This window comes from Cynocephalus volans, chromosome 13 (assembly GCF_027409185.1).
Source record: "Cynocephalus volans isolate mCynVol1 chromosome 13, mCynVol1.pri, whole genome shotgun sequence".
In the NCBI taxonomy this organism is placed as follows: domain Eukaryota; kingdom Metazoa; phylum Chordata; class Mammalia; order Dermoptera; family Cynocephalidae; genus Cynocephalus; species Cynocephalus volans.
This window is the reverse complement of record NC_084472.1, coordinates 5422473-5434801: the sequence shown is the minus strand read 5'-3', so window position 1 is coordinate 5434801 and position 12329 is coordinate 5422473. Positions and strand designations below refer to the sequence as shown.

At 37.7% G+C, this 12329-nt stretch overlaps 1 protein-coding gene across 2 annotated transcripts in view; it reads left to right on the top strand.

The window, feature by feature from the left end:
* Positions 1 to 12329, top strand: part of PPP4R1 (protein phosphatase 4 regulatory subunit 1) — a 70542-nt gene that overhangs the window by 17983 nt on the left and 40230 nt on the right. Inside the window, exons 3-4 of one of the 2 annotated variants that reach the window (XM_063076978.1) lie at positions 11259 to 11343; positions 12145 to 12251. In XM_063076978.1, the coding sequence (XP_062933048.1) occupies positions 11259 to 11343; positions 12145 to 12251 (192 nt within the window). Of the gene's footprint in view, positions 1 to 11207; positions 11344 to 12144; positions 12252 to 12329 lie in introns of both variants that reach the window. The other variant, XM_063076977.1, reaches the window with a different exon arrangement.

The window sequence follows — 12329 nt, the reverse complement described above, 5'->3', positions numbered from 1 at the left end:
GTGGTGGCAACAGTGACCACATGGCAGAAATGGCAGAGCAGAGACAGATTAACCTCTCATGTGCTCTTCTAAATTCCTCAGAACCACAACCCTGACCACCATTTTTAATACGTTCACTACTGCACTGCCCTACAATCCAATCACCTCTTCAATGCTCCAGCTTTCAGTCACCATAGTAGTATTTCCCACTCTCTTAACAGTTACAGTGAGGGCTAAATTTCTAATATGTAAAACTTGGGGGACACAATTCAAACTTCAGTGAGTTTGGGGGGGGACATAATTCAATCCACTACAGTCACTGAGTGGAATGGTGGTTAAGTTCACTATTCAGACTATTCTCTGCCTTGCTTTTGTTCTTGTGGTTGCTGGCACCCTCTCCCCCATAACCTGACTTGGTACTCTCAAGTATATTAAATGTGAGTGTAATAGTAAGTAAGTAAGGTAGGATGGAAGTTGATTTTTTGAAGGTGGTTTTGAAACTTCTTTTTAAATTTTTGTTTTTTATTAGTATATCCATTGTTACAAATCATACTTATTCTTTATGCCCCTTATCCAATCTCTCCCCTTCCCCCTCCTCCACGTCCTCTTCTCCCTCCCCCGCCCCCCTCTAATAACCATAGGTTTGTTCTCTCCATCTAATAGATTAACTGTTCCTCTGTTGATTTGTTGCCTAGATGATCTGTCCAGTACTGAGACAGGAGTGATCAAGTCCTCCCCTATTATTGTAAAGCGGATGCTTCTTCTATTACTCTGGAGTGTGCTTTGCAGAGAAATAGGACCTCCTCTTTTTTTTTTCTTTGGTTTCCACTGGTGTCTCTCCTTGTGTTAATGCAGTTGGTAGTCTGGCGTGCCTTCTGCACGGTGGCTGTGACTGCTGCTACAGAGACTGGCCCCTTTTGCAGCAGCCATGGCAATTGCAGTGGCTATTAAAGGCTACTTATGTGAAAATGGTGTTTTTGATGGTTGTGGCTGGGTTTGGCTTAATCTGGTTCCATGCCTCAGGACCCCAGTGGGCCCCAGGGCAGTGGTGGCAGCTTGCCTAATTGCAGCTGGGTTCAGCTTCCTCCGGCTTGATGCCTCATTCTAAGATGTTTATGTGGAGCAGTTGGTGGGGGGAGAAGGCGCAGGAAAGGGGAGGGAAATAGGTTAGGAAGAGGGGGAAGGAGAGGGTTCATGATCGAGGTCAGTGGTCCCCCCGTTCTCGCAGGAGAGGTCAGGGTGCTTCCAGTGGTGGTTGGATGCAGATGTCAGGGGTGTGTGGCTGAAGCCCTCAACCCTTCCCCCTCCCTGGCTTGGAAGTCCAAGGAGCTTCTGGTCCTTCTAGGTTTTATAGGTGTTCTTTGGTGGTGTTAGACCTTTACTGGTTAACATCAAACTTTGTCTCTGATCTGTGGGTATTTTGTTTTTTTCTTTCAGTTCTGTGTTGGATTATTTGCTGTTCCCACCACTTAAACTCTGCACTGGAACTAATTTGTTGTCCTTTGCTTACTTCTAAAATGGGGGAACTTCCTGTGGGGACCAGCACTTGAACCCTGTATTTGAGCTAAATTGCTCCATTGCTGCTGATTCCCTAGGGAAGGCTTTTTGTGCAGCTCAGGTTTTAATGATTGACCTTGTATGTACTTCTGGGTTTTGTGAGATCCAGTACACGTGGGTTGTGTAGAAACTCTGGTTTCGGACTGAGTCTTTTCAGCAAACTGCACCCCCTTCCATTCTGTATTCCTGACTAGTCTCCACAGGGGGACAGATTAGCTGTCCTTGCTGTGCCCCAATGTTCCCTGATGGCCCGTGTCCCCCACTGCCCGCACTCCAAACACTTCCCATCAGATGGGCCCTGAACTGGTCCCTTGTGATGACTCACTGGCCTCTGAGTGGCTCCTTTTTTTTTTTTTTTTTCCCAGTCGTTGTGGCTCCTTGTGCCTGTGTGCTTCCACGGGAACCCTGTTAGTGGTCTTGCTGGCCTGGGGGCCACCAAAGCCCTCTTCTCCCCTGCAACTTCCAAGCAACTCCACCCAAAGGGCACAGCTGTGGCTTCTGCTGGCTCCTGCTCCCAGCACTCAGCAGCTCCAGCCTGGATGTGGCTGGGGCTCAAAATAGAGCGGTTCTTTCTTTCTCTCATTGTGGCTTCTCCTGCCTTCATGCTCTCCGTAGGTCTCTCCTCCTCTTCCCCTGAGCTCTAGTGGTCCTTGACTGTTGCTTTTTAATAGTTATAAATTGGTTGATTTGTGGGAGAGAGTGACACTTGGGACCGTCTATTCTGCCATCTTGACCAGAAGCCAGAACTTAGAATAGAGATTTGTATTATCTTCTGAGAAAATTGTAAGATTTAATAATAGTAGATTCAAAAATCTTATTGAGTGAGCATGAGATTAGCTTGAGTTTATAGAATATCTGAGTTTATTTAACAAGGAATAGAAAAGAGGTGTACTCATGGTATTGATGCAGGTGGAACTAGAATTGTCTCTATTGGATTTGAACGCTGTATTCTTAAGAGGGTTAGTGCTTCTCTGTACCCCCTGCTTCCTCCTGCTCTTTGCCATCTAAGAATGGTAGGATCATTGGAAGAGGAGGAGTATTGGGAAATGAGATCTGGAGCTCTCTTAGAATTCTGTGTGAAAACAAAAGAGGTCATCTGGCTTGGAAAAAACATCATAATCTTTGTTTCTTAATTTTTAAAAAATGATTTAGGGGCTGCTGGTTAGCTCAGTTGGTTAGAGTATGGTACTGATAACATCAAGGTCCAGGGTTCCAACCCTGTACTAGCTGCCAAAATAAGTAAATAAAATTTCAGTAAAAATAAATGATTTTAATTAATAATTGATTATTTTAATCAATTTTTATCATAGTATAGCATGTATAAATAAGTATGCACATTGTCTGGAATTATCTGTTGCTCAAGGAGATAAGTGTTGAGTTTAAGTTGTTGCTTTGAAACATTTCAAATGCTATTCCTAATTAGAGGGTGGTAGTGTGATTTCTCTTGCTAGGTAAGCTGATTTTGCAAAATGTATTAATATTACTCAAAAAATTAGAAAGCTGAGTTGATTTTGGTTGGTCATATTCCCTTCTGCTTGTCTCTGACTATAACAAGTTATTTGTAATTTTCTAAACGTGAAATGGTTTTCCTTGACTCTGTCTTTGGATTTCTCTGCTTAGAGTGTCCTCCTCCTGTCAGGCAAACTCCAGTGTACCTTCCAAGAATTGGCTTGGCTTTGAAGCCTTCCCTTATTCGTCAGGGCAGACATAGAAGTATAATAGTTAACAACATGTAATAGTTAACAGCATATTTTGTATGCATGTACTCTTATACCATATGGTTTTTTCTTAGAGGACTGTGTCTCTGTATATGTGCACATACATATATAAATATGTGCAACTTCAACACACATACTTTTTTGTCTAGATTTTATGTCTGTAGCTCTTGTTCAGTGCCTGAAACTATATAGCATATGTGCTGTTCTACTTACTGGTTGAATGAAATGAATGAAAACAATTAACATGTGGAAACTACATTGAGATTTTCTGTATCTACAAAGAAACTGAAGCGTACAGTGGGAGGATATCTGCTTATTCACCTGGCACTGTGACAGATGCTTTTATAGACATTATCTTTGTGTGTGTGTCTCAAGTCAACAAAGTAGTTTGTAAATGAGGAGATTGACTCAAATTGATTAGGTACTTGCTTAAATTTACATATAGTTCAGAAGTGACAGAACATGAGATTTGAATATAGACCTGTTGTGTATATGGTTTGTTTTTTTTGTTTGTTTTTTTGGGGGGTGGCTGGCCAGTACTGGGATCCAAACCCTTGACCTTGGTGTTATAACACCATGCTCTGACCAACTGAGCTCACTGGACATCCAAGACCTGTCTTATCTTAAAAAGCCTTTTTCATAGTACTTTTGCTATGACAATGTAGAGATTAAATTGCTCATCTTTAAAATTCCAAAGTGTGCCCAACTTTTAAACTTTTACATTTTAGACACTGTTTTTCTAAAATTTAAAACAGTTGAAAAGTGGGGTGATGTTTCTTGCTCCTTTGGATTTCTGTGTTAACTGCAGAGAGATGAGAGTAGCATAGAGGATACTTCTTGAACTATGAGGATGATTTTCCCTCTGCTATATGATCTCATGTCCTTATACTTGTAAAAGGGAAATATTCAGTTCTTTAACAAAGATAAATGTCATTGTTTTATGTTACTTTCTCTTGTTATCTTCTTTCCTGATGTTCTCCTTATTTGCATTTTAACATATTTGATTACTCTTGTGATTTGGAACTAGAATTATGTATCGAGTCTAATTTATGTTTAACAGCAGTTTCAAAGGACCTTTGGATAGGATGTACTGAGCTCTAAGTATAGGGCCTTAGTTTATATCCTAGGTTTCTATTCCTATTAGGCATCCTATTCTGTTAGGATTCTATTTTATTCTATTCAGATTCACTAAAAACCCCAAGTTAATCAACTGAGGTGTCACGCAGCTTCTTCATGGAAGCTTTTACTTTATAATTATTAGGTTTTGGAAAATGAAGAATGCCTACTTAAGTATTTTTTGGAAATCTGTCTCTTATGTTGAGCTTACAAGTGATCTTCCTTTTTCCTTTTCATCCTGGCTTTCTTTCAGCTAGCAATGACAGCTAAGACAGTAAGTTTACACGGGAAAAGGGAGTGTCAGAATTTTGGAAGGACAAATATACTTTGAAAAGACATTTCAGAATGACCATTGATTTTATATGCTTTTTAGTCATTGAAAATTTTCAAATAATAGTAAAAGTGATGTATGGTTTTCATTTATTTTTTTTTACTTTATTAGTGGAGAAGACTGGATTTTAAAAGCCATGAAATGGTATAGGGCTATTGCTATTATTATAGTGTCCAAGAATCCATAAACTCTAGTTGTCTAGAAAGTAGAACTACTAAAGAAAGAACTCCAGTCCTGAGGTAGTAACCCTTTTATAGTTATGAAATGTCTCTCTTCATCTCTAGTAATGCTTCTTGGCTTTAAGTCTATTTTATCTGATAATAGTTTTCTTATGCTTAATATTTCATGTTATCCTTTCTTTTAAATCCCTTTTAAACCATTAGTAGAAATTTTGACTTTAAAAATGTGTTTCAGATAGAAAGACTATAGTTGAGTGTTGCTTTTTCTTTAGTCTAGTAATCTTTGCCTTTTTAATGAAATGTTTAGTCCCTTTCTATTTAACGTAATTATTTATCTGGTTGGATTTAGGTATGTGATTTTGCTGTTCGTTTTCTTTTTATCTCATCATTTTTTCTCCATTGCTCCTTTTCTGACTTTCTTTTGGGTTAACTAAATGGTTTTTAGTATTCTATTTTAACTCCTCAGTTGGCTTTCTAGCTCTAACTTCTTGTGTGTTTTAGAAATTACTCCTGGGATTGTAATTTTCATCTTTAATTTATTACAATCTATTTAAAGTTAATGTACTACTTTGAATAAACTCCCTCTATGCTGTCTATTTTATTAAAGGATATTATTGACTCTGCCACCACTTAGGGTATATATGCTGTGGGATTTTTTCATTAGTAATGACAGATTTTTTAATTGATTATTTCTGTGTTTCTCCTTGTAACTTGTGGCAGGCATTTGCGGAATGGCTGGGTATGACTTAAGTGTGCAGACTGTAGCCATGGTAGTCAAATCCTGAGGCCCCTATAAGGAGGAAATCTGTAAACTTATTTGTCCAACCGCGAATCAATGAGGAAATGTTTTAAGTAGCTTGACCTGGGAGAGGATGATTCAGGCCAGAATGGTTGTCAGGATATTGGCAGGAAGCAATAGTATTGGGAAACAGAGGTGAATCTTTGTCGCCGGTGTCTTATGCCGGAGTGGAACATCGCCTTTGTATAGAAGTGTTGTTAACCATGATTGATAGAGTGGTGACAAAAAGATTAAAGCAAAATATGATTTTGTTGCCTTCTAGGAGAATGGTTCTCAAATATGGTTGTTAAATAGTCTGCATTTGAATAGTGGGGGGTATTTATTAAAAATAAATGCTCCTGGGCCTCACTCCATACCTACATAATCACTATCTGAGTGTGAGATCTTGGAATCTGCATTTTAGGTAAGTTCTCCAGGCTTGTCTTACACACATGATTGACAGTCACTGCTGTAGAAGTCTTCCCTGTTTCCCCCCACTTTTTGTGGAACAGAATCAATATTATTAATATTTACCTTTAAGATGAACATGTGTGAGACTCTGATGAAACAATTTGGTCATAGTCATAGAATTCTAGAGTCTGCATAAAGGTGCCTTTTAGGTCATGCTAGCTCAACAGTCTTATGCTACAGAGGAGAAAATTAAGGCCAAATGAATGTCTGAGTGGCTTTTTCAACTCTGATTCAAATGAGTAAGTTACTTTGCTATGAAACTGTAGGTCAGAATAAGCTGTATAAGATTTTTCTGCACTACATAAGTAATTATGTTCATGGTTAGGTGTTAATTTTTGATCCAACTTGACAATCTCTGCCTTTTAATTGGGATATTTAGACCATTTCCACTTAATGTTCTTATTGATATGGTTGGGTTTAAATCTCACATCTTGCTATTTCCCAGCTACTTGTCCCGTCTCTTCCTTGTTTTCTTTATTCTCTTTTTCTGCCTTTTTCTGGAGTATTTATGGCCTTTAATGACTTGTTAAATACATGTCTTTGGTGATTTTCTTAAATAATGGTTGCTTTAGAGTTTGTAATTAGTTCAGTGTAAGAACTTTACGACAGTGTACTTTACCCCTTTCCTTCTTTTGTGCTATTGTAGTATATATCTTACTTCTACATATATTATGAACCCCACAGTACATTTTTATGTTCATTTTACAATACATGTGTTTGCTTTAAACAGTCAATTATTTCTTAAACAAATTTTAAAAATAAGAAAAGGCTTATTTACCTGCATATTTGCTATTTCTGATGCTCTTCATTCCTTTATGCAGATCCAGATTTCCATCTGGTATAATTTTCCTTTTGTTTGAAGGACTTGCTTTAATGTTTCTTACAGTGCATGTCTACTATTGATGATGTCAACTTTTGTACATCTGAAAAAGTATTTCAGCTTCATATTTGAAAGATACTTAGAAGATTTCTGTCTGTTTGTTGAGTGTGGAATTGTAGGTTGACATTTTTTTCTTTCAGTATAGTTGGCCCTTGAACACTATTGGGGTTTAGGTTGTTGACTCCCTGCACAGTCAAAAATCTGCATATAACTTTTGACTCCCCCAAAACTTAACTACTTACCTACACTAAAGTATGTTGTACACGGTCCCTATGGGTCACAGCTGTGCTGCTTTGTGTGCCCCAAGCCCCCGTGGTGGGGTATAAGTAGTTAACTACTTATCTACTGATAGCTTTCTGTTAGGTAGGCTACTTAACTGTTTTGTTAGGTATGTCATGAATACATGACATAACCCAAAATTTTCCTATTTGTTTATTGAGAAAAATCTGACTTAAGTGGATCTGCACACTTCAAACCCATGTTGTTCAAGGGTTTGCTGAAGTTTATAATTGTTGTTTTACCACCTTCTGTCCTGTATTGTTTCAAATGAGAAGTCTGATGTCATTTTTATCTTTGTTCATCTGTGTATAACATGAGTTTTTCTCTGGCTGAATAAAAGATTTTATCACTTGTTTTAAGCAATTTAATTATATGTGCCTTGGTGTATTCTTCGTGTTTCTTGCTGATGGGATTCATTGAATCTGCAGATTGGCAGTTTTTATCAAATTTTGAAAATTTTGTCCATCATTTCTTCAAATATTTTTTATGTTCCCCTTCCTCTTTTAGGGACTCCAGTTGCATGTATAGGTATATTAGGATGCTTGGGAGTTTTTGTTTAGTTAATTGATGGTCTCCCCCCTCCTGCAGTATTTTTTCTATTTGTTTTACATGCTTTCCTCATGCTGTGTCTTCAAGACCATCAATCTTTTTTTCTGTGGTGTCTCATCTGCTGTTGAACCTATCCAGTGTATTTTTTATCTCATTGTTTTTATTTTTCACCTCTAGATGATTAATTTGGGTTTTATAAAATATTTTTCATGTCTATTTTTAACGTGTTCGTGCTTTCTTCTACCTTTTTGAACATATGTAATATGGTTATAATAACTGTTCTAGTGTCCGTATCTACCAATTCTATCATCTTTGTCAGTTCTGAGTCTGTTTCTACTGTTGAATTTTTCTCCTGTGGTTTTATTCTCCTGCTTTGTGCATGCCTAGTAATTTTTTATTGGACGCTAGACCTTGTGGATTTTACCTTGTCAGATATTTTTATATTTATTTACATTTGCTTATCTTTTGTTCTGGGACACAGATGAGTTACTTGGAGACAATCTGTTTTTTGGGGGGCTCGCTTTAAGCCTTGTTAGGCAAAACCAAAGGAGTCTTTAGTTGGGCTAATTATTTGCCGCTTTTGAGGCAATATGTTTATGAGTACTCGGCCTATTGCCCCATGTGCTATGGAGTTTTTTTCATTTTGGTCGGTGGAGACATGCAACTGTTCGCGGTTCTTTGTGGTAATCAGGGATTGTTCCACCCGATCTTTTCAGGTAGTTATTTTCTGGGACTCCGGTGGTTCCTCATACATATGTACTATTTTAATATTCACCTAAAGACTCAAAGGGGAATGCCTGCAACTCTCTGAAGCTCTTTCTCTGTGAAGCACTCTCCTCTCTGATACTCATCCCTGGAAATTCCAGCTGTCTTGCCTCCCTGAATTCTCAACTCTGCCTTTTCAACTCAAGTAGTCTACTGGGATGTGCAGGGAATCCCTCTGGAGCTGTGGCCTGACATTCTTGCCAGACAGTCAGTGGGGGCAATATAGGGCTCATCTCATTAGCTTCCCTTCTCAGGGATCACCTGCCTTTTGTCCAATGTCTGAAACCATTATTTCATATATTTTGTCTTTTTTAAAGCCATTTAAGGTGTGAAGGTAAATTTTGTCCCTGTTACTTCATCTTAGAAGTGGAAGAGCGTGTTAGGTGTTTCTTAAATACTGAAGTGATTTTTATTTTAGCAAGTTGAAATAGTTAAAAGTAGCTGTGCTGTGTTTTGTAGTCTCTTTCTGACAGTGTTCTGTTGGGAGTAAAAATAGTTCTCTCAATATTATCTGTTCAAAATAGTTCTACAAGATGGGCCCAAGCTGTATATTCATTTACTTTAAAAATAGACATTTTTAAATACTGTAAAATCGGTATGTTGGGAGTTTGATTAGGAAGTGGTGAGTCTTTTCTGTTCATATAGCAGCATTTGGAAGGCATTTCTTAAGTATTCTTTTTCTCTCCTAAGCAAAGAGCTGGAGCAAAGATAGAATCTCTTATTGTGAGTTATAAACAAATTTACTTGTTTCACAAATACTTAAATGCCTACTTTGTGTCAGGAAAGATTTTGGAAATAAAGCAAAAATTCCCTGTCCTCATGGAGCTAGTATACTACTGTGGAGAGACAGACAATGAATAAAAACTAATCCATGTCAGAGGGTGACAGGCACTGTACAGAAGAGTAAATCATAAATCAGTTAAAGCAGGGATAGGACACCAAGGGCCAGGAAACAAGAAAAAGGATAGTTTCTTTGAAAGATCTTAGGGCTTTGGAAAAGGCCATGAATTCGTAACAGTTAAATAGCTCTTATTTAAGTCTTACCTGCCTGCCTTAGCTCTGGGTTCTATCTCCTCCAGCCTCACTATTTTAACATCAACTACATGCTCTTGTTCATAGAACTTAAACTTACATTTATTTGTGTACTCTTTACTTTCATCATACAGCTGGCCCCTCTGTACCTGTGAGTCCCACATGTGTGGACTCAACCAACCGCTGGCCGAAAACATTAGAAAAAAATTGTGTCTGTACTGAACACGTACAGACTTTGTCCTTGTCATCATTCCCTAAACAATACAGTGTAACAACTGTTTACATAGGATTTACATTGTATTAGGTAGTATAAGTAATTCTAGAGATGGCTTAAAGTATATGGGAGGATGTGCATAAGTAATTTGCAAGTGCTATGCCTTTTTACGTCAGGGACTTGAGCATCCACAGATTTTGGTATCTTTTGGAGGCCCTGGAACCAACCCCCGTGGATACCGAGGAATGACTGTATAAACATCTTTCAAATCTTTCCGTTAAACATTAGGATCAAAACAAAACTTTTGAAACCTTCAATTTGCCATGTATGCCCTGGTTAATCCTCTAATCTAGTCTATCATTTCACAGCCACGGTCTGGAAAGCATATTTTGCACTCATTGTCTTCACTTCCTTACACGAGGGGTCTTAAAATTGTATGTGGAAAGGTTAGTATTATCTTTCAATTCCATTTTTCCATGAAGTTTTTGAAGTATCCTTATGTTTTCCTTTACCTTTTCAATGACTGTAGTTTGGCTTCTTCACTTCCTACCATGGAAAATCGCCCTTGTTAGATGACCTTGGTACCACAGTGTGGCACAAAAGCTCATACTTCATGGGCACCTTTCAGTTCACCCTTGCTGCCTCTGCAACAAGTGCTGTTTAATCATCCGCACACACTCTCTTTAGCTCCTTTGGAATAACTCCCTTCTGGTAGTTCTTAGGCATTCTTTCTTGGTCTCTTCCTCCTCCTGCAGCTTGGGTGGGTTTCTGGCTTTGCAGTTTGTGTGCACTGTTGCTACAGTGCTCATTTAAAATAGACTGTTTTCTCAATGGAATATTAGCTCTTTGAAGGCTGGAGGTATTAGTAATTTTATTGTTGTTTCCCAGCATCTAACCTAGTACTTGGCACAAATGCATTTAATACGTATTTGTTTAATGAATATAAATATACTAATGTTTTTTAGCTTTTCTTTATGAAGTGAAGTCAGATAACCAATTTTATTAGCTTTATCGTCTACATTGCAGAATTAGTTATATCAGTGTTTGACTTTTTGTGTATTTATTCACAAATTGTTAGTGTTCTGACTGGACATGTGCGTTTTTGAGACTGATCACTCTGTTCCCTCCAAACTGAGTTTCTGTAGCCTCTGACCCTTATACTTCTAGAGATAGTTAGAATGTATCTGTAGAAAAAGTAGAGGACACATCCTTCAGTTATTAGTGGCTTCTGTATGGATTCTAAGATTCACCTGAGATTCTTTGTAACACGCTGGAAACGTACCTATGCTGCTTCAGAGAGGCAAGGGGTACTTTTTAGTTTCAAAGTGTTATAAGGAGTATTTCTGATGTCTCTGATAGTTGGTGTGGATGACTACAGCTCAGAGTCTGATGTGATTATTATACCTTCAGCCCTGGACTTTGTCTCACAAGATGAAATGTTGACGCCACTGGGAAGATTGGACAAGTATGCTGCAAGTGAGAACGTATTTAACAGGTATGTGCGTGTTCTTTTCACTAAAGTGGAAGTATAAGAGTGATTTATTCATTTCAGTAGAGAAATGAAACTGTCCAGTTTGAAACTGGTATGAATGTGTGCAATCTTGAGTTGCCAAATTTTATTAATAATCATAGTATGACCTGTTTTGTAGTTGTGTTCTCCTTGATCCTGGTGTATAACATGCTTTCTTTGCTTTTTGGCAAAAAACACTCAAAAAACAAATTATACTCTGTGCTTTTTTTGCTGCGGGGCATAATTTTGGTATTCATGTGAGTTGTTTATTGGGAAGTATCTTATTCCGTGTGTATCTGTTGTGTGCCAGGTGATACTCAAGGGCATTGGGGCATAGCAGTGACCAAGAGCTAGGACGCCTCTTAATGAGTTGCTTCTCCAGCTGTGGTCCCCAGAACACCTGTCCCAGACTTACTGGGAAATCAAAGCTGTTGTTCAAATTTTTGAGTATAAATATACAAATTCATACTAGTAAAAATATATATTTTGTATAATGAAGAATGTTTTCCCATTTTCATCATAAATCAAAGGATTACTGTCTGAAATGAATTGTCATGGAATTTAGAAATTTGCCAAATCAGTTAGATAAAGGAAAAAATATTTAATTTCATCTTGTTTAAAATTATTACTGGCATTTGCCACTTAGGAAATTACAGCGTTAATATATGTTTTAAAATGTAATAAGAAAAAGTTTTCTTTAAAAACCATGTGGATTCTGTCTTTTAAAACTCTGAATGTTAACTGTTGATGCCATTGAACACTGTATAATTTTTTCTTTCTGTGTAGACAAATGGTGGCCCGGAGTTTGCTGGACACACTGAGGGAAGTCTGCGATGATGAAAGAGATTGTATTGCTGTTTTGGAAAGAATTAGCAGATTAGCTGACGATTCAGGTATATGTTTATGTAGAGAAAGCAGATTTACTCTATTTCTAGAAAGATATCTTTTACCAGATTTGTGTTTCTAAAAAT